Source organism: Boleophthalmus pectinirostris, unplaced genomic scaffold (genome assembly GCF_026225935.1).
Source record: "Boleophthalmus pectinirostris isolate CB_2022bp ecotype Guang Dong unplaced genomic scaffold, ASM2622593v1 HiC_scaffold_23, whole genome shotgun sequence".
NCBI lineage: Eukaryota > Metazoa > Chordata > Actinopteri > Gobiiformes > Gobiidae > Boleophthalmus > Boleophthalmus pectinirostris.
Window position 1 is genome coordinate 9,223,673 of NW_026571207.1, and position 23,606 is coordinate 9,247,278.

The window sequence follows — 23,606 nt, forward strand, 5'->3', positions numbered from 1 at the left end:
TCTTTATGTAACGCTATGCGCGATGTTCCTAAGCACAACCTCATCTCGGTGCGAGTGTTACCATGGGATAACCCTCTCCCACTGAGAAAGAGACCGTCATATTTACCAAGAAAACAAAAGGGGCATACACAAGCCAAGCTGGAAACGGTGAAAAATAACAACCGTCTCCGTAAACAAAACATGCCTCCCTGACAAACAACAATTCGTAAAATATTGTTCTCTTAGCCCTTTCAATTAACCCCACCTATCCTATTTATACAATTCACGAGATCTGTTTCATCGGCTGGAGCAAACTTGGTTTTATAGCTATAGAGAATCGGACTGTAATTTGCGACCACAGACGTGTGAGCCAGCAGTGTATAGTTATCCAGATACAGTGTCTGCCGAAATAGCCACCTCATAAACATGGACTGTCCCTTCAATGTGAGAGAGCAGCTCGACTGTAACTCTGAAAGCGTGTGGCCATGTATGGACTGAGTTGCTCCTTCAACTTCCAATGTTCATCCTCTATGTTTTGAACTCTCAAAGCTAAAAAACAAACTACTTTTCAGAGTAATACTTTTAAAACACAGAATCTCATTAAACACTGAGGAGTGATTAGGCGAAAGTGAGGGAGACAAACGCGTAGATATTTTATGATTTTTTGTGACTGTAAAATGATTTATTATGGTCTGGAATTATACTCCTTCCTAACTGAATACACTTTGGCTTATGTACAATCTGAATCCTCCGTGTATCTGAGACAAATACGCGTATGTGGTCTCGACTGAAGACTCTTTTGCATACCTCACTGCAATGTGTGGAGCGAGACCAACAAGAGAACAAGGAGGTACAATCAGATGGCAACAAATAACAACTGTAACTGGAGTGCGAACTGAGCCCACTCTGATCCTGCGCTGAGCGCGTGCTGGACGTGATGCCATGGGTGAAGTGTGTGACAAGTGGACGAGCCTCTCACGAATAGCTCCCATCCACTGAGAGAGATGCGAGGCCTGACCACCAAGCCTCGCCTATCCAATCCTTAACATCTAGGGTCCTATATCCTAACCTATCCGTTCCTGGGTTTACGTGCGATATGGTAAAACTAGATACGTGTAAAAAAGGCTCAGTGCTACCAAAGCCTATCATTACGTCTGCGGTATTTTCACACTGACTCATTTCTGGGTTTCTACACACCAGTCTGAATTCAGGGTAGGGCTCAAGGTATGTAGGCCTCACACTACTGGGCACAAACTGATAATCAAAGGTTGAAACAAGTAAATTAAACACACAAAATGATGCTGGCCATCTGGCTGTGGATCCAGGTGGAAGTGTATGACACTAGAGCCCCACACGGAGCGAGTCATCATTTACACTGTCATCTGTCAGCTGTAGGCGTTGTAATGATACACGACCAAAGCATACTCATCTCTGGCCCTGTGACCTCCAACCTATGACAAATACCTTATACTTGTATTAGGCCAGCCTGTAGAACCCTGAGCCTTACCCTGAGTCAGCTTGTAGAACCATGAGTCAGTGTGAAGAACCAGCCTGTAGAGCCCTGAGCCTTACCCTGAGCCAGAGTGTAGAAGGCCCTGATGGTGGAGGCGTTGGTGGTCAGGCTGATCTCCTCATCAGACATGGAGCTCTCCACGTCCACGGTCAGGGCGCTGTGCAGGTCTGCGTACAGGTTATTCACCATGCCCGTGGGGAACGTCACATTCATGAGCCGGCCCTCGCTGTCGTAGCTGCAGCACACAAATGTACAGTGGAGGAGACGTTATCAGAACATTATCAAACTAAATTTGGTTTCATCCAGGCTTAACTCCAGGTTTAGAATTGGTTTAGAAAAGTTTCTAAGTTTTTTAGCTTTGAGTAATGACCGAAAGAACAAGATCACGGATATAAGCGTTCGAAATGAGAGACAGGGTGAGGAGCTCAGTCACACGGGAGGAGCTCGGAGTACAGCCGCTGCTCCTCCACATTGAGAGGAGCCAGTTGAGGTGGCTCGGGCATCTGTTCTGGATACTTCCTGTGCGCCTCCCTCGGAAGGTGTTCCAGGTATATCAGACTGGAAGGAGGCTTCGGGGAAGACCCAGGACACGCTGGAGGGTGTCTAGGACACGCTGGTCTAACAACTTTGGAGGAGCTGGAGGAAGTGTCTGGGGTGAAGGAAGTCTGGGAGTCCCTGCCCCCGTTACCCGGCCCCGGATAAGCGGAAGAAAATGGATGGATGCTAAGTCGAGTTCTTTTCAGTGTACATACTTATTCTGGTTTGGTTCTGGTATAAACACAGTGTAGTCCTGATGTGGACTTGGGTTTGCCTAAATCCTGGTTTAGTAATGGTCTAACCACGGTTTAGTCAGACTTACACTACCAGTCAAAAGTTTGGACACAATTCTTCATTTTTGTTTTTGCTTTATTTTCATTACTATTTACATTTTAGATTCTTACTGAAGGCATCAAAATTATGAATGGACTCAGATGGACTGGAGTAAACAAAAAATAAACTCAAAAATAACATTTTAGCTTTTAAAAATAGCCACCCTTTGCTTTGATCACTTCTTTGCACTCTTGCCATTCCATTCGTGAACCCTGCACCAGTGAAGTGAAAACCGTTTTAGGTGAATTCATCAAGAAGCTCACAGAGAGAAGGCCAAAGCAGCACTGTCGACAAGGCAAAGAATGGCTAAAATTTGGAGTTTGGATGTCAAATTGTAAAAAAAAAAAAAAAAAAAAAAAGTAGTTTAGAGTTATTTTACTCTTTTTGCTAAGAAATTTATCAATATCTTGCGTCATATATTTGCCATTTTGTAGACAGTAGTAATTATGAAGAAAAAAAAAAAACACTGAATGAGAGGGTGTGTGCAAAATGTCGATGCACTTTGATGGTAAAGTAGATGCATGATGATTACAGTGCAGCGCTTTGAGATGCTTGTCAAACCTGTAAAGCATTATTTATTCCACCTATAGGCTTAGTATAGTCCTGGTTTCTTGTCTGTGGTCTTGGTTTAAGTCTTAGAAAATAATCTTCTCGACTAACAATATAAACCACTGAGAAAAAGTCCAATATACTTAAAAAGCATGTGGGCTTTTTCTCGCCATTTAAGAAAAAGTCTCACTGATAATGAATGTACAGGATTATTTTCTTTTTCATATTACTTTTCAGGCAGGACACGACAGCATTTTTGTCAAACTCTGCCGCCGGTGAAATGTCAGCACGTTGATATGTGTGAGAGCCCTCTGTGCCATAGTGCCTCTAATTATCAGCTCTTTTATCCACTCTGAGTACCACCATCAACATTATTGTAATTAAAACGTCATTTTATCATTCCGCTGTTTTAAGGGCCGTCTTCTATCAGCCCGAAGTGAAAAAGTCCAAATATTTGATAAGGGTAAGTGGCACGTCTCGTCATCTTTTGGGGTTTGCATAAAAGCCAGACTTGTAATGAAGTGAATTATTTGGATGATTGATGTGTCAGTGTAATTTTCATTGAAGGCGGTGCTTTTATTTCTGCGAGCGTGCCGTTCGGTGGTAATGTGACATGACAGAGGATCACACAGAGGAGCTGAGGCAGGGCCATTAGGATTCTACATGACACCAGCCTGTGTTTCAGGTGCCACACTGTACAGACACTGAAGCCTCTTGCTATTATCAAGTCTGATAATGGAGGATTCAAACGTTTGACCACTGTCTCCACTGTCAGATCACACAATGGGCTCTATATGATTCAGCAAACTTCAAATGAAAGTATACTATTCTTACAGGGTCCATGTACCAATCGTTCTTTTGAATTTCAATTAAGAACGAAAAACAGTAAAATGGGAAAACTGTTTTTTATTTCATTATTCAGATTTAAATAACATTTCAACCTCTATTTCCAACATTTAATTTAAAGTTTATTTCAAATAACACCGATCTAAAAACAGTCATCGTGCCCATTTCAAATTTGATATTTTATTCTCTCTGTTTTTTTTGCCCCAGAAGTTCTGCTGCTAGAAAGACTTACCTGAAAAATCTTTGCTATTTTATGGGCAAATATGTTCTCTTCTTTTATCGTGATGCTTTTACTTTTGCGTCTTAGAAAGTCATTGTTAAACTCCATGATGAGAAACATGAAGCAGCGAATTCACACACGGCGTGCTAAGCAGCAAAACTTCCGGGTGAAATAAACCAGAGAGAATAAAATATCTAAATTAAAATAGGCACAGAAACAGTTTTTTGATTGGTGTAATTTGAAATAAACTTGAAATTAAATATTAGAAACAAAGGTATTTTTTTGTTTGACACTAAAACGGAAAAATTAAATAACTGTTTTCCCATTTTATTGTTTTTCATTCTTAATTGAAATTCAAAAGAACAAATGGTACACGGACCTTTATAGATAAAGATTTTGATTTATGTTTCTTCCATTGTTGTTTTTACTCTTCCAACTTTAGTCTCATTTTAGATTCCTGATTACAGTCGTCTAGTCTGTGATATTGTCTTTTCTGATAGCTTGAGGGAAACACAGCTGTGATACAGGAAACAAGTTAAATCAACTTTTTTCTGAATATTTATTTGGTCCTTAGGCTTTGTAAAACAGCACAGATGTACTGTAACTTTAGTACTGTGCACTATGAAATCCATACTTATGTGCTGCAGCGTTCCCAACATAGGGAGAGGGGGCTTCCTTGTCAGAAGATTCCCGGCGTGTGCCCACATAGTCTAGATTATCAAAAATATTATTCCATGCAAATTAAAAAGTAAGTATAGCAACACATTAAACAAAGGAGAAAAGGCTGTCAGCAAAGACATTCATATAAACATTCAAAAACACTGCGCCACACAAGTAAAAAAAAATATTACACACGCTCATTCACAGTTTTTTTTTCTTTAGATTTACTACTTTGTCCAATTTTTAGATCCATATGCAAGACGGCAAATATATGATGTAATATATTCGTCCATTTTTTAGCAAAAAAAAAAAAAAAAAACATAACTGAAATAACTCCTCAAAGTATTTGGAGTACATTGAGTTTTCAACAGTGGCGCAAACTCTTGGCGTTCTCTCAATGAGCTGAAATGGTTTTCACGTCACTGGTGCCTTTCCAGGGTTCATTAGTGGAATGGCAAGAGTGCAAAGCAGTGATCGAAGCATGTTTAGTTTGTTTTGTTTACTATATTCCACGTGTTCATTCATAATTGTGATACCTTCAGTGAAAATCAACACAAAAAAAGTAGTAATAGTAATAGTAGTTGTACTCATAACTATAGTAGGATTAGTAATGAAAAGAAAGCAAAACCAAAAATGAGAAAGTATATTTTTACTGGTAGTTAGGGATGTAACGATATCCAAAGCTCATGGTACGATATTATCACGATATCCCTCTCATGGTATAATAATTATTGCGATATTTTGGAGAAGTTAACACAATTATACATACTCTACTTTTTTTCCTTCTTAAATACCTTGATCAGTCTTCAGCGTGGATCATTACTGCCATATTCCAAAGAAATAATATTACAAGTGCTTAGAACAGTTATTTTATTAGGCAGTACACTAAGTAAAGGATCATGGCCTATGCAGTTCGCTCTTTTATAATACTTTAAAGTGAAAAACCTTGCAATTTGATATATTGTGATGGACCACGATATTATTGTGAGAGTTCTGGTGAAAGGATATCATGATATTTAGGTTATTGTTACATCCCTACTGGTTGTGTTTGCATTACCAATATCAATGGCAGCATACCTAAATGCTATGTTAGTTTACCTAAATGCAAAGTTTATGTACATAATGGGACTCACTCAAAAAATGTGGTCCAGCCGATCTCGGAGGTCTTGGTTGCCAGCAGCCCGTTGTTTCCGTGGTAGGTGAGCAACACCAACTCCTGCCCCTGCGCTGTCAGAGTCTTCAGCCCTCCGTTGGTTCCCATGGACAGCCAGATGACCTGGTTGTCAGGGGCAACGATCCTCACAGGCATCCTGTTGGCGTCGCGGCGGATCCTCAGGGTGTTCCCGCTGCTGTCTGTTACCGCGGTGACGTCGTTCTCTGTGCTATAGCCAAAGGTGTACTTGAGGTCTCCCGTGAGCAGGTTGGCGGTGTGCTGGTGCGTGCCGTTAGTGTCAAACACGTAGAGCTCCTGGGCGTCCGGAGAAGCCACCTGTCCCACAGAGAGATTAGAAAAGCACATTCATATTCACTTTCAAAAATGCGTACATTTCAAATATGTAAAAATTATATGTTGATTTTATTGCCAACAGTTGTGCTGATGTAAAAAACACATGATTTTATGCCTCCATTATTGCATCCATACCATAGAAAATGTACCATTATAGAAATTGTACAGCCTCACCACACTGCTACTGTCTTTGGCCTGGTTACATATACACAGACATTTTTCTCTGAACAAATATTATGTCCAATGTCCATTCATTTGCATAAAAGCTCTGTCCACAGAAAAGCATTTGGCAAACAGACTACACCACATGGCACCACTACAAACACTCAATATAAGATCTCTTATAAATGGAAGCAATTTCACAATTAAATGTAATTAGTGCTAATTTTGCCAAACTGTTGCTCACAGCTGCTGTTGTGGCGTTGCTTACCGATAGCCAATGGTCAGTGTGGACAGAGCAATTACTGCAGCTTAGATTAGATGAGAATAAAGATTTATCCATGGTCATGGTCAGGAAAAAAAACAAACTACTGATTAGAGTTAGCAGCTCATTGGCCCAGCTCTTATCTCATGTTCTCTGGATTCTTATCTCTGCCGTGACCAAAATGTTACGATGAAAAAAAATATTTATCTGTATGACATCACATTTTAGCATGTGTTTAGCCAAGTCATTGTTTGATTTCTTAATACAACTATTTTTTGCATGTGCTTAATATTATATTGTTTCAGATTTGAAATAAACTAGGAGTCAGGTTGGAGTGTGACATTTAGGAGAGCATCTGATAGAATTTATTCTATCTAAGTTTATTCACATATACACATTTTGTATGCAAATGATAATTATACAATAATTATTACTATAAGTTAATACTGTAAATGTAAATACCATATTTTCCGGACTATTGAGCGCACCTAAATATAAGCCACATCAACTAAATTTTAACAAAATTTTAAAATTGTACACATACAGGCTGCACCTGAATATAAGCCGCAGGTGTCCACGTCTTCAAGAACGTTTTCAAGTTCAGACCATCTGCTTTTATCGCCACTGAAAGCTTTTGTCGTCTTTTTGCATTGAGTCAGTTCATCATGCGCCATTGCCAACGTCTCACCATCGACTCATTGATGCCAAGCTCACATGCTGCAACTCTCTTTCCTTCTTCGACAGTCACATCGATTGCCTTTAACTTAAAAGCTGCATCATCTGGATTTCTTCATGTGTTTTCCATGAGGAGGGTGTGTGTATGAAGCGCAAAATAACTGTTCAAAACCTCCTCGGCGCATCACCCCCATCTCTCTCCTGTACTCTACCGCACATGACTCCTGCAAGAGCTGCTGTCTTGTCTTCATGTAGGATTTCAGCAGAGTTCAGATTCTCTCGGGGGTGGGGCAAGTTCTATCAATCAGGTATGATTGATAGAATATAATATATAATGGGGTGTTCGGCTACTGAAGTTTGACACGTTTCTTCTCGTCATTTACACATACGGGTAAGACGTATCCCCCTCACTAATGTTCATTTAGCATCATCTTATTTTATCACACAGCGATAAACTATTTGAGTAACTGAGCAACTTCATGTTAACCCAAGATTCATGTGTAATCGCACACACACAGCAGAGTTCTCTGCACTCAGGCTGCGCGCATCCGCTGTGTTGCTAAACCACAGACCGTATATACGAATGGACAATGTGCCAAACAAATAATCTGTCCATATATTCTCCGCATCGTTTTGTTAGCTGCAGGGTTCAAGGTTTGAGAAAAAAGTAGTGGCTTATAGTTCGGAATTTACGGTCAAGTCAATTAACAACCCAGTGTTTTATTACAACTTGAGAAAACACCTCACCTCCTTGTAATGTGGTTAAGAGTTGTAAAAGGCTACAGTTACATAAAAGAATACTGTAAATAATTCAATGTCAGTACTTTTTGTATCTGTTTAACTAGATCCATACTGAAAAATAAAACAGATTTTGCATCCAATGTCTGTGATTTGTGCCTTGTTGACCCTCTTGATCTACAAAATGTTTTAGTTAAGTTGAATTCTTCACGTTTACCAGAACACCTCACCAGGGGAAACCTTGCCATCTCACCTCATAAGTGCCACCGCTGAATGTTGGCCCGTTCCTGGAGATCGCTCTGATCCTGATGTTGCCCAGGTCTGCCACGTAGAGTGTCCCGTCCGGAGCGGCCACCAGCGAGGACGGAGCGTTAAGCCGGGCGTCTTTAGCGTAGCCGTCGCCTGTCTGGTAGCAGTCACAGTTCGCATCGTTCTTACAGTCGCACTCAGAGAGAGCCCCGGCCAGATGAGTGATCTCCCCGTCCACAGAAACCATCCGGATGCGGCTCATTTTGCGCTCGTCTGTCTCAGAGATGTAAATGGCGCCGTGGTACGAGATGGCAATGGAGACGGCGGATTCCAGAGGGGTGAGCAGTGCCCTCTGACCCCCAGCCACACCCCTCTCGAAGGCGGCGAGCGGGCAGTGGGTGGGGCGGCCGGCGGCGATGCTGACCTGTCCGGTTTCTGTGATACGCAGGACGATGTTGTTGTCCAGAACATACAGAGAGTTGTCCATCGGGCTCACGGCCAAATCTGTGGGCCACTCCAAGATCACCTGAAACGAGGTCATAAATAGTGAACATAAGAAAGATGCAAAAGGAACAGCAATTATTTTATCACATTTAAAAAAAAAACTATTAACACTAAAGGTGCTGTACCTCAGAGCCCTGCATGGGGCCATTTATCAAGACCCGCACACTCCCACACCCGCACAGTACAGCACCACACCCGTGATAAATCAGGGTCAGCCCATTAGTCTGACAGCCCAATAGTCCAGGACTAAACCAGGACTAAACCAGGACTAAACCAGGACTAAACCAGGACTGAACCAGGACTAAACCAGGACTGAACCTGCGCTGTGTATATAGTGGATTATAAATAAATACACGCCGCAACTGCAGAACGGATTGCCAAGCATTACACCAGAACTGGACCAGGACTGGACCAGGAGTACACCATTAGTGAACCAGGACTTAACCAGGACTACACCAGGACTACACCGGGTCTAAACCAGAACTAAACTAGGACTGAACTAGGATTAAACCAGGACTGAACCTACGTCATGTCATTAGCGGATTATAAATATACACACACCACAACCACAGAGCTGATCGCCAGGACTACGCCAGGACTACACCAGGACTACACCAGGACTACACCAGGACTACACCAGGACTACACCAGGACAGAACTAGGTCTAAACCAGGACTTAACCAGGTCTAGACCAGGTCTAAACTAGTGTCATCAGCATAAATGTATACATGCTGCAACTGCCAAGCCGATCGCCAGGACTAAACCAGGACTGAACCAGGACTGAACCAGGACTGAACCAGGAGCGCAGCCGCCGAGCCGATCGCCTCTGCTGATGGTTTTATGTAATAAATACCCTAAAATGACTCTCTCAGCCTAGTCTGCCATCGTTTCAGGAAAAGACCAGGACTGGGCACTTGTTTCCAGGGCATTGGACGTCCTGGACGCACATCAAGTATTTTTCTATCGCTTGTACCGTTCATCTGATTCACCTGACCCGCCCGTGTGTAATCACTACCAGCCCGCATACCCGCCTGTAAAACTCCAGAACGTGAAAACCCGCCCGTTTTGGCAACTATTTGTGGGTACCCGGCACAGGACTCTGTTGTACTTGTTTTTTACAGTCTTAAAACATGAACAAGTAAACAATAAAAGCATCCTAATTATTCACCACGATGAGTTTATACAGTAAGTGCTTTTCACAACTCTCAAAGAGTGAAGTTTTACTCTGATGGTAAAACTAACAACAACTAACGTGCTCTATCATCAACATAAAGCACTTTCTAATGAGATGCAGACTGAACACAGCAGACTTATATCTACCTCAAGAGCTACTTATCCCTACAGGGCAAGAGAAATTTTACTCATAATACATAGGATGTACATACACATTTTGACATATTTGCTCTTAGATTTACTTGCATTTCAGTTTCCCGATTGTATTGCATGCTCTGAGAGTTTGTCTGCAACAGCTTGAGGATATTCTCCAGCTGTAGTATTTTATAAAAACAAATAAGTTGGTGGCAGCAGATCAATATATTGTTAATGTGTTGTAATAATAAAAAAATTACCTACTTTTCTAAAATAATTCACCCTGATTTGAATGATTATTAACATATGCTTATTAACATGTTACAAATGACATAATAACGTTAACTTTACTCATTATTCAAATATGAGTCACAGTTTCCTTACACGTTGAAATTTCTTTCCTAAAATGGTTAAATGTATGCCGTTGTACTTTTACAAAAAACAGTGACTTGCATTTTTGAACTTGCTAAAGTGAAATTCTTTGCTTCTGTGAACAGGAGAAAACTGGGCATTGTAAAAGTGCTTTGGCCTTTGTAACGTGGACCTATTCATGACACCTGTTATTTATGGTATTTCAGATGACTGGTTTATATCTATATACAAAAATATAAAGGTGTCAGAAGCTCATAAGCCTTTTCCTGCAGGCTGATTAGTCATTTGGAGCATCCCTTTAAGGCTCACTGCAGTGAACCAGGGCCGCTCTGTCTCGCCAAATGTGGGTCTTCACGGGCTTCCGGTAATTCACTTGCTTCGTTAGCTTAAAATGACAATGTTAATCCCTTGTTCCTGTCTGCTTTCATCTCCTCTCCTGCGTGTTTGCAACCCACACAACCAAATAGACTGTTTACTGCTGACTTCAAAATGCTTCAATATGGACACAACTGTTAACTATGAGAGTCAGTAGCTCGACATTTGACTATTTACCACAGGTGGGACCAAGTTGTTGTTTTGCATGTCTCAAGTAAGTCTCAAATCTTTTACCTCAAGTCCGAGTCAAGTCCCAAGTCAAAGACAGGCAGCTCCAAGTCGAGTCTCGAGTCACTGGCCCATAAGTCTAAGTCAAGTCCAAGTCCTCTGCTTTGAGCTTCAAGTTATTTCAAGTCTTTAAACCAAAAAAGTGCCAAATAACTTAGATTTATGCGATTTATAAGACTTTTAAACTAAATTGTACTTAAATAGTTACGGTATATGAGTATTTATATAAGAGTTGTTGAAATGCTGATTTTTCCTTTTAAAATGTCTTGAGAAGAGTGCAAATTATTACAGTCAGAATAGAAAGAATTAAGATTTAAGAGCGCTTTAAGAGCACAGTTATTTTGTCAAGTAGTCTGCACTGAAATGGATGGATCATAGTCTTTGTAGTTCCCTCTGTTTTACTGTATTGTACTGTGTATTACTGTAGTACATTTGAGGATACCACATCACAGTACTTCCGTTACTGTTACTCCCAAATTAAAAAAAATAGAGAGGTGGGAGGGATAAAAAAAACAAAAAAAAAACAAAAAAAAACATATTTTTTAGGTGAAGAATCAAGTCTTCTCAAGTCACAGGGCTCAAGTCTGAGTCAAGTCCCAAGTCATTGACCTTTAAGTTCAAGTCAAGTCCCAAGTCTTTGTCTATTTTATTTAGTCAAGTCTCAAGTCCTAAATATAGTGACTCAAGTCTGACTCGAGTCCAAGTCACGACTTACAAGTCCCTACCTCTGCTACCTACAGTAAGAAGCTTTGAATCTTGAGTCTTTAGTCTTTATTTAAATTTTTTTTTTAGATCCACCTCTGAATGTCTACACCCACTCTTTATGGACATTTTCTATTGCTTATTGCTATGACTGTCATTTTATGTTATTATAAATTATCCAGGATAACTTGTGCAGATGTTCTGGTACCCAGCAGATTACAGGCAGATGTTGTAGGTACTGCAGCAACAGCTGAAGTTCCCAAGACAAAAACAAACGCCTTCCTGGGCCCACATGGAGTTCATAGTCCAAAAAGCTGGTACTTATACTGAAGCTTATCGTCCTATAGGAGGACCACTAAGTACAAGGACTTGTCAGGAGCTGCCAGCCGACATGGTGGAGAGCCAGATGATTCCTGATAGAGGAGATGGGTGCACAGGCATAGAAGCCAAGTCACCATCCATAGTTTGTTCTCTAAAACCACAGGAGCCGCAGAGAAAGCCTCAAGATGGCCGTGTCAAACAGAAGAGAACCACTGGGACAAGGGAGCTAAGCACCCATCTGGTCACAACTTGAGTCTGAGTCTCATCACCTCAGCTGGGTCACCTGGAGGAGAGCCCAGGATGGTGGAGGACACAGAAGGATTAATTAGAGCAGAACATCACTGAAGATCTGATCTACAGTTGCCTATAACTGTAGATAACTATTGGTTTTGGATGCAATCAGTCATTTAATTTAATTTGAGAAGCAAACTTCCAGAATACAGTGATTTCTAAATGAGAGCATTTGTTAATGTGAATATAAAAATGATACACTTATTCGATTGCTTCATATTTAGTGAAATCACAGTCATAGTCTCCAACAGTCCAGCTCTAAGCCTTAACAAGATTAAAATGGCGCTCATACAAACATGAATACTGAGTTTCCTAATCTCCGTCAGAGAGCTGTCAGGGTAAGCGTCTGTGACTGACAGCACTTTCCTCACAGCTGTCCGTCACAGTGGCCCAGTCTGGAAAGCAGAACCCCAGCGCTTTTACAGTCTCAAGGCTCACTCCATATAAGAGCATTTATGTATGTAGTTTAACAGCAGGGACACAGCAGGCTCTGTCCTCACTGCAATTTAGAGTAGACTGCCATTATATTAACAACTCCACAACTTCACTCAAGTTTTCACTTAACATGCTGAACAGCTGAGCCCAAGCCATATTTGCAGTCACTTCTTTAGCAGATAGCGATAGACAATAAACCCAACATTGAAATAAACTAATATTACAATACAGAATATTTCAACATCTGAAAATGAACTGTGCAGCTATCTTAAAATAAAGGATGACTATTGCAATTACATTTTTGCCCCCACAAAGAAGGTCCCGACACATTTCAATATTTAAACAACACAATCCCAGCTAATCTTTATTCTTTTTTTCTGTTTTAAATATATCAATAACTATGTTTTTATGATTAAACCACATAAAAAAGTAATGAGCTGAGCTTGTTTCAGTGTTGAACTCCTGTTGTCAGAATGCATCTTTCTTTTCTACATTTTTTTAGGTTTCGTTGTGACTTTTAAGCAGTCAGGTTTGGGGCGCTATTAATATTTAAGCAAAGAGCTGTTGCAAAAGTGTCATGCATTGTAATTCTATAACCTGTCGCCTGGAGGCAACTTTGTACACAGCAAAAACAATGAATTCAAAAAAACTTATTATTACTAGTATTTTTTAACTATTAGTGGGCTTCACAGTGATGAAAATCTGGAACTGTTGCCATGGCAATTAACAATTATCTTGATGTTAATCTAAGACCCTGTTTACACTGAAACAACTCTGCGTATCACCGTATCGGAAATGATCTGCATCCACACACATCGTTTCTGTGTCTGCAAGCCTTTCTTATCCACACAGCTTTGAGTCTGTGTGTTTACGTTTTACAGAAACGAAACTTAAAACCACATGGCTAATTTACATAAACTGAGAACTCAAAACAGCTGGCTATTGTGCGCTGATGTGGTTCAGCTTCTATTGGATTAAAGGACACGGCTCAATGGATTATGTGTTTGTTCTGTGACAGAGGGGTGTTCTGCTGATGGTGAGTCTGTTCTGTGCTTCTGATGGTTTTATGTAATAAATACCCTAAAATGACTCTCTCAGCCTAGTCTACCATCGTTTCAGGAAAAGACCGGGACTGGGCACTTGTTTCCAGGGCATTGGACGTCCTGGACGCACGTCAAGTATTTTTCTATCGCTTGTACCGTTCATCTGATTCACCTGACCCGCCCGTGTGTAATCACTACCAGCCCGCATACCCGCCTGTAAAATTCCAGAACGTGAAAATCCGCCCGTTTTGGCAACTATTTGTGGGTACCCTGGCACAGGACTCTGTTGTACTTGTTTTTTACATAAACTGAGAACTCAAAACAGCTGGCTATTGTGCGCTGATGTGGTTCAGCTTCTATTGGATTAAAGGACACGGCTCAAGTGGATTATATGTGTTTGTTCTGTGACAGAGGGGTGTTCTGCTGATGATGAGTCTGTTCTGTGCTTCTATCGCGTTGGAGATGGTTCATGTTAAACTTTTCAGAGATTATACATCTGCAGGTCATACGCATAGACCGTATATATGAATATATGCTAGCCTCTTAGTGCTTTGGCGGTGAATTAGCTACTTCGCAGCGCATAGACCTACATCAGCGTATCAGCGTTTTCAGGCGTCCACACAGTGCCGGATCAGATCTGTACTCAAATGAATTCGTGGGAGCTGGCGGCACCAGATCGTTCCGTCTCTGGAGCCGTTTTCAGTTGGATTAGTATGGGTGAACACTGCATCCACAACGAAAACGACTCAAATACGTACTAGTGTGGACGGGTCCTAAATGTCCTAAATGCCAGCGGAGTAAAGTACGTTTCCTTAAATGCTCTTCTTCAGACTACGGTAAATATTTGGACTGAAGAGAGAGAGAAAGAATCACAACAATGTATACAGGAATTCACTTTTTTGCGTGATAAACACATTGTATATTTATTTTTCTGAACTGAAGTGTTTTGGAAGCCATACAATGCACAATTCTAATCTGATCGAACTACTCCAACCAAAATAAATATGGCATTCATTGTATTTAACTCAAGTGGATGTTGTGTTCTGGCAGTACATAATAAAACTTTTGAGTGCTACCCAGCTTTGCCAATGATTTTTCTAAGTTCGAATAACTAATTACAACAAATCTGACTGAACTGAAGTATTAATCAAAAGCCTAATGTAGCCGTGACTTGCAGAACCATGCAGCACTGCTCTCACCACTGCCGCCATAATCAAAATTCATAAGAAGAGACTTTTCTCCAATTTGAAATTTAATTATTGTTGGTTTCCAGGTACAAGGCGCTGAATGCAAAAACGGGAAATGTGTGGGGAACGTCTGTGCTTCTGTCTGACCTACTCTCTCTGAAACAAATTTTAGCATAATTTATTGAAGATAAGGTTATTGCATGTCTAATATTCAAGCACTTATATAACATTCAGTGGGTGTTCTGTTGCTATGGTGTTGAAAGTTGGGCTGCCTTCTTAACCTAAAAGTGCATAAGACAAGTTAGACTCTTAATTTCACTAAAACATACTCAACATTATATTATATTTAAGCTTTTACAAAATATCTTGCCTATTTTGTCAAGTTTTTAGTTACTTTATTCACTTTACTTGCAATGATAAAAACAAGGGCCAAAACTTGCTTTATTTACGAAGTACTTATAATTTGATAATCAGTGTTGGGAAGGTTACTTTTCAAATGTATTCCCCTACAGATCACAGATTACATACCCCAAAATGTAGTTGGTAACGTAATCCATTAAATTACTTAAAGTGAGTAACGTAATCTGAATACTTTGGATTACTTGGTTAGCTGTAGAGAAGCAAAGACAAGGATATTGTAACATACGATTTTTTTTTTTTTTTGTTAAAAGACAATAAAAAGTCCAGTCTTTACTTAACCATATTAAAAATATTATTGATAGAAGACGAGGAGACACAGTCCACGTAGCATGATTTAGTCCTGTTAAATCCTGTTTGAGACATAGTTTAGACCTGGTTTAGACCTGGTTTAGACCTGGTTTTAGACCTGGTTTTAGACCTGGTTTTAGTCCTGGTTTAGTACTGGTTTAGTCCTGGTTTAGTCCTAGTGTAGACCTAGTTTAGACCTGGTATTAGAGTCCTGGTTTTAGTCCTGGTTTTAGTCCTGGTTTAGTCCTAGTTTAGACCTAGTGTAGACCTGGTTTTAGACCTGGTTTAGACCTGGTTTTAGACCTGGTTAAGGCCTGATTTGGACCTGGTATAGATCTGGTTTTAGACCTAGTTTAGACCTGATTTAGACCTGGTTTAGTGTCCGGCAATGAGTGGAATTACCGAAAAAAGAATTTTAAAAAAAGTGAAAACAGGAAAATACCTCTGTGTATTCCATTTATTTCAACAAAGTAACTGTAATCCAATTACCACTCACTGAAACAGTAACTGTAACTGAATACAGTTACTCATAATTTGTACTTTGATTACGTAACTCCGGTACATGTAATCTGTTACTCCCCAACACTGTTGATAATCAGTAATAAGTCACTTTTATTTTGTTACACACTTTCATTTTATTATATGAAGGGGTAAATGGACAGAAAAATTCTTCTTTATGGAATTTTTGGCTTGATGACACAGGTAAAGGTATTCTGTTTTAAAACTATGCAGTACTTCTTGTATTTTTATACTTTTCTTCTCAACTTTTGTTTCCACAATCTGACTCTTAACTAGGGATGCACCGAAATGAAAATTTGTGGCCGAAACTGAATAAAAATGAAATGCTTGGCCAAATACTGAAACTGAATATCAAAACGCGGTTAACGTTTTTCACTATTTTTTAAATATGGCATAAAAAGCCTAGAATAAATTTGTAGACATGTTTTTAAATGAAAAGTAAATGTTTATTTCTTTCTTTAAATATTACAGTAGCCTTTCCAGTATACCGCTAAGTTTTTTTAAAATTCATATTAGCCTAGGTTTTCAAACAAAACAGCAATTCCAAAAAAAAAAATTAAGTGCATTAAAGTGGATAAACCCACAGCTAATTAATTATTGTCCTTTTGGCACAAGTCTGCGTAACCACAGCAAACAGGCTAATTATGTGATGTAAAATGATGTAAAACTATGATAAATCTTTTCTTTACCACACGTACAATCCCACAAAACCAGGGCCTAATGAGAAAAACATGAAAAACTGTCACACGCACTTTAATTGAGTTGAAAGAGCATGAATAGGGTTATGTCCAGGGTAAAAGAGATTGGGAAGGCATCACTTCCTTATGTAACTCCTTTAGTTCACAATAAAACAGACAGTGGGGTGATATTCCTCTGTGATGTCAGTTTTGATGTTTACCAGATGGAGAAGTGCAGAAAAGAGGCAGCAGTTCAAAAGGGGAGGAAAATCGGGACACTAGTCTTTGAAGCTTCAGTGTATGAATTCACTTAAAAGGGCACGAAACTTTACAAACTTTACACAATTCATCAACAGGGCACAACTGAAATACGCCCTGAAATGACCTGAATTAATGAGACTTTATATCGGCGCTGGAAATGAACTGTAAGCCCAGCTAAACACAACCTCCAACCTGTCCCTGTAGTTGATCACATTTTGTTTTGCCCTAGCACAGATATATTGTATAAGCAGCCAAAATGAGACTGTTGTGTGTTGCCTGTATGTAATTATAAACCATTTATAAACCAGATTCAGGATGTGTTGCTTTTAGCTTTACTGCAAGGGCAAAAGTCCGCAGTGACCTCTGAAAGTTGGGAAAAGCTCTTATAAACTCATCATGGTGAACACTGGTATTATGCATTAGGAAAGTGCTTTTAAAGAAAGCACGCATTTCCCCCCGCCCCATAATGATTGGGAAATTTCAAATGATCATATTTTTCGGACTATAAGGCACACTTAAAATCCTTTAATTTTCTCATAAATCAACAGTGCGCCTTATAATCCAGTGCACCTTATGTACCTTTCTAGTTGTGCTTACTGACCTTGAATCGATTTTATGTGGTACACGGCGCTCAAAAATCTGTCAAAATGTTTTAGTACGACTTTGGTAAGTTACAAAGCCGCTCCGTTTGATGGTTTGTTGAAGCATTACTGCTATCGTAGTCAGGAGTCTCGCAGAACCCAACAGAAGCTGACCGCATCAGCGCACAAGGAGCGAGCTGTTTTTTTTTTTTTTCAGTGCTTATAGTTTATGCAAATGAGCCATGTAGTTTTGAGTATTGAGTAGCGAGTAGCGAGTTACGCTACGATCTGCCAATGGATCATGGACGCCTTGTCTAAGGGATCAGTCTCAAGTGTCGTCCATTTGTTTCACTTAATGCGCTTTATAATCCGGTGCATCTTCTGTATGAAAAGAGATAAGAGAATTCAACATTATTAATATTGTACCTTATAATCTGAAAAATACGACATTAAAGTTCAGAAATGTTGTCAGTTTCTTTTTTTTTTCCTTTCATGTGTCCAGTTAACAAATCAGCCATTTATAGTTTACAGGGTTATTGTTTCTGGAGTGCAGCTGTGTTTCCTATCTCCTGTCATGGCTGGATGAATAGGCTTACACACTGTGGCACTGCCCTGGCTCCTCGCCACACATAACTCACCTGACTGATGTCCATGCTGTTGTCGCAGGTCAGAGGCCGTGCAGAAGTCAGATCGTTTGAGCCCAGGAAGGTGGAGATGATCCCGTTCTGGTCCACCTTACGAATGGTAGTGCCGTCCACAAAGTAGATGAGGCCGTTCTTATCCACCGCGATGCCTGGAGAAAAGAGAAAATATACTATATATTATGGAGGTTTTCTGGTCTCTCTGCTTGCATGACTCAGTCGACAGAACACGAAGGATACATGTGTCAAGCTTGCCTCCCCATTATTCAGGTCACTGCAAAAAGCATATCCATCAATTATTCAAACGCTGCTTTTCTGGTATTAAATAATTTCTCGAGCAGGAGTGGCAAAGGCTGTATTCAAACGGTATATGTGCTTTCAAATCCAGGCCTCAGAGGTGAGGGGTCAATGGGTGGTTTCACTTGTGTTTTCAGTTTTATTTTTTTTTCCCCAACAACAATCGCCAACAATCTGCACACAATTTGAGATACGAAATGGGCGGCCGAGTGGAAATGACAGCTTCGGACAATTTGGGTTTGAAAGGGGTGAAAGACGGGTGGTTTCCATGGTGACAACGGGGTCCAAATTGTGTCTGTGATTGAGTGTCGGCGCGGCCATGGAAGTTGGAAGTCAGACAGTCAAGTCGCTGCAGCCATTTGTCCCAAACTGACGAGGCTGTCAACACATCACTCAGAAATACGTGCCAATTCAAACATAATCAGGAGTCTTCAAGGATGCTTATGATGCTGTTGTAAAAGTTAGTTTGTGTAAAAAAAGATGATAAATTTTCTACTCTCTAGATTTTAAATTTGTCATCATCAAGTCATATGGAGGACAGATGTGCAGTGAACTTAATGATGTTGTTTCCTCTGGATAATTCCACAAATTGCAGAGTTACTAACTATAATCCAGGACAAAACAGCATTTTGACAGTTCTACTCAAACTCTACCATATTCTGACCTGTCTTTAGCTTAGTTTCAATAGCCTGACGAAACAGTCTCACCAGATTTTTGAGACCAGATACACAGAATACCAAATGATAAAATCTGTGGTCAGATATCTTTGTATTAATCTGGAATTTTTTTTCCTCCCTTTTTTTAAACATTTTATTTTATTGCTTTCATTGATTCCTTTCAGTCTGTGTATTTTTTTTGCCAACATTTTTGTTTTGACACAAACGTTTGTCAGATTGCAATTTGAGAAGACAGCATATGGATCTTCACTATATGCATAGGAAATGTGTGAGACAACAATTTATTAAGCTTAGGCCAATTAAAATGTTGTGATGTAACAAACACAATCTACATGAAAAGGATGATGCATTTAAGTAAAACAAAAGCACAGACAGATACAGGCTGGATATGATCAAATATCTCTTGCCTTTGTGAATCCACTGTGTCTGAGTCAGCTCTGGCTCTGCTCTTATCGCTCAAGTAGGGTTTCATTTTTCAATGAAGACTTTAAAAGCCTCTATAGAAGGTGAGTGGTTTGGTTTGACCTGTGGCTAGGTCCGCACAAGATTGCTTTCTGCTAAAACATTGACGAGCCGAGGGAGCCTGCGGTGAATCCTTGGAGCTGGCTATTTGACAGTCTGAGAATCTCCGACAGATGAAAAGTGTCACATTTGAGCAGAGTTCACCAAATGTCTGTGAGGAGGGAAAAATGGAGCCATCTGCTGTTTCTTCTCTGGTCTGCGCTTCCACCCACTCCATCATTAGAGTCTCTCCCTCAGATTGCCTTCACTCAAGCCTTTATCACCATCTGAAGCTCAGCTAGTGCAGTTGGCATTCGCACTGGCCAAAAACTAGTGCAAAACAATTCATCGTAGTCTTTTTCATCCCCAGATTTTGTGGGCAAGTGAGCAGTCCAACCGCACAGGCCCATATGTTTGCAGGCAGGTTGTAGAGCTCTTGTAACTCAGTGTGACGCCTGGCTACTTTCTGAAAAGCAGTCTGAAGAAGCCTGGCACATTAAAGGACACTTTTAATTGATTGTCCATGCCCAATGTGAACGCGAAACATCTTCCATAACAGCTGCCTATTTGGCTGTATTTCGAGAGCAGACATACTTCTTCTAACCTTGACCCACAGCCCAAACACATCCCATGTATTCATTACCTATTGTCCCCATAAATCTGCCTTTCCTCTGCCTGCCACTCATGTCAGAACGCCCCGTGCCCGTCCCGCCCCCTCACTATAGCAGGACATCTTCATTACGTGCAGCCGTACCTTTGGGGCCGGTGAGGGGGGCCTCCGGAGCTTTGCCGCCATCTCCGCAGTGGTTCTCATCGAAGGGCAGGCAATGCTCTCCCGTACCGGCCACCACCTCCGCGTTCGACTGGATGTCCTTGGTGATGCTCAGGGTCTTAGGCCTGTAGATCCTCCGGGAGTTGGTGTCGGACACGTACAGTTGACCGCTCACCGGGTCAGTGGCCAGGTAGTACCGGTGGGCCGGGTTGTTACTGCAGTCAGGACATAGAGCAGGTTATGGTTATAGCAGTGGTTTTCATACAGCATTTCTAAGCCAAGAACATGAAAACAGAGAAGGCTGATTCAATACACAGCTCTTCTAGGCTTTTGAGCATTTTTACACATAACTTATTTTAACTAATTGCATGAAATATAGCTATATAATAACTGCACTATTTACCGCCTTAATAAAACATGAAAAATAAAGACTTAATTCATAATAAACAAATAGTTTATTAAGATTAATTCAGCCTTAGTAACTACAGAATTACGAGGTTATGATTAGAAGTCAGGGTTAGGGTATTAAGTTAGTTACAAAGCTTAAATGATTAATAAATTATTAGTTCATGTAGTTATCATAAAGTACTGTATGCAAATATATTTGTATGTATAAAAACAATACATTTTTATTTTATTTTATTTTAAAGTAACCGTACTCCCACTTAGAGCTGCTCAATTATGAAAAAAAAATCATTATCACGATTATTTTGGACAATATTTAAATCATGATTATTCATGCGATTCTATTTTAGTTACACGATGCATTTATTCAGCATTTCTCTCTCTCAAAAAAAAAAACCTAAACACTTTGTTATTGATAATTTATGCAAAACATTCACATTGAAAATAAATATAGTCTACAAATATGTACCTTAGAGCAGTATTGCCATGTATAAAACATAAATTGAATAAAATATACTTTGAACATAAAATAAGGCATAGAAAAACATAATTGTATCCAAAATAAACTGTATATCCAGCTATTCTACAATCTCTATATTTAAAAAAAATAAAATAAATATACTTATTTATAAAAAAATATCCCAAAATAAACTTTAAATCATTTCCACTTGATTATATGAGTGTGGAGATCGTTTGACACACAAAACGAAATCGCGATCAAAATATGATTAATTGCACAGCCTTACACCTACTGGAAGGCAACATTTTTTTGGTTTACATCACATGTTAATATATTAACAGTGAATTTATTTGTCATCATGTTTAGAAGATATTTGAATAGGGAAAATATAAAGTCACATATTATGTAAGGTGCTCTGATATACTAATAACTTCACCCTGCTTTCTTTTCTTATCTGTAAATAATTGGAGCTGTCTCATTAACACTTGTGGCTAATTGCAGTCATTAAAGCATAATTTTCAAAAACAACCTTAAATTATTAACAGACTCTTGTTTCTCAGAGCATGGCCTGGTTTAATATACAGCCTAAACCTTATTATGGGCTTAAGAAGAGAAGCCTGAGCATGCAGATGGAGTCTATTTATACTTAGGAGTGAGAAACTGAAGATTTTTGCATATAGCTGCAAACAAAAATCTTTCAGAAGACTGTGGGAAAGAAAATTGCATAAGTAAACACATTGGATGCTATTAATGAATGACTATTGCCGCAAGGTTACAATGACTAATAGAGGGGGATTGTCAACACAGTTCATTGGGTTTCAATTAGCCTAATATTAAACCAATTGTCTCACTAGCTCATCTATTTTAGTGTGGTTGGCTGTGGCTTGGTATGGACTCTCAACAGTCCCAACCACTGTGAAGCCAACTGCAGCTTTGGAAGTAAATTTCCCATTTGTTTTGCAGGGTTTTCAATATTTAATATTTAAAAGGCACAACAGAGGTTCACCAGCTATGTGGTTAGGCGGTTGGTTTTAGGGCATAAGCACATTTAAAACTTACAATTTGTTGAAATTTTTGAGGTTTATAAAGTATCAAAACACATAATAAATTAAATCGTCTAATTACCACATTAGCAAGTTGAAACTTTTCTGAAAGTCTATTGAAATAATGAATGGAAATTTTTCTTCTGTCAATGTTGAGGTCCACAGTTTACATAGAATGGAACATTAAAAGAAGTAACGTTGCCATGAAAATCCAACATGTTTCTGGGAGTTGGGCAAAATTGACACTGAAAATTCTGATGACAATCCCATTTCAATCCCACGTAACTTTGTTCTCCTAAAATGCCGTCGTGCTGTTTTCATTTTCAGCCAAAGATAGTATATCAGTCTGCATAATAAGAAATGTCACAGTAAGTGGTAGCATATTTGTATGACTTTTATAGATTAAATGAGGGATATGCTAATAAATCAGTTACGAGAAATAACTGAAATTTCCAAAAATGTAAATCAACCTGGTACATTCTTAAACTACTTTATATGTTAATTCATAGTCTTTAACTTTGAGCGAAAAAATGCTCAAAACAAATTGTCTTTCTTTCAAACTCTTCTCGTAAGTGTGGCTGCTCTGCTTGCACTCAGTCAATGGTGATCACCTGTAAGTGGATAATAAATAAAATAAAATAAACGTGGCAGTGAAATGTCTTTATAAAATGATGAAGGAGCCATAAACTTGATGGCCAATATAAGGATTTGTTTAGTTGCACTAGTGTTAAAGCAACCTGTAGTAGCTGGGGATGACACCGGTTTGTAATTTGGTCCAACGTAAAAAGTTTAGAGGCTGCTCTGACAATGACATTTTTATTGGCCAGAGCCAGTAACAGAGTAACTGGCGAGGGCTATTGTTCCTCACCCATTTGTTCTTCTCTATTATTATTTTTCTTTGCAAATGAAGAGGGTCTAAATGTCGACAAAAAGTTCCCAAACCGGATGCGGGATTGACCGGTCCGGTAAAAAATTTGATAAAACAGATACTGCGACAAAGTGACCCGACTCAACAGCGCCATCTAGAAGTGGACTCTATGGGAGTGAGGACAAGCAAAGTTTGTCACA

General features: G+C 39.6%; 1 protein-coding gene across 1 annotated transcript in view; it reads right to left on the reverse strand.

The window, feature by feature from the left end:
• The window catches only part of si:dkey-237h12.3 (teneurin-3), a 338,669-nt gene that overhangs the window by 16,875 nt on the left and 298,188 nt on the right, over positions 1-23,606 (reverse strand). Inside the window, 5 exon segments of the mRNA XM_055159618.1 lie at positions 1,547-1,727; positions 5,771-6,126; positions 8,235-8,756; positions 18,381-18,535; positions 20,613-20,845. Of these exon segments, the coding sequence (XP_055015593.1) occupies positions 1,547-1,727; positions 5,771-6,126; positions 8,235-8,756; positions 18,381-18,535; positions 20,613-20,845 (1,447 nt within the window).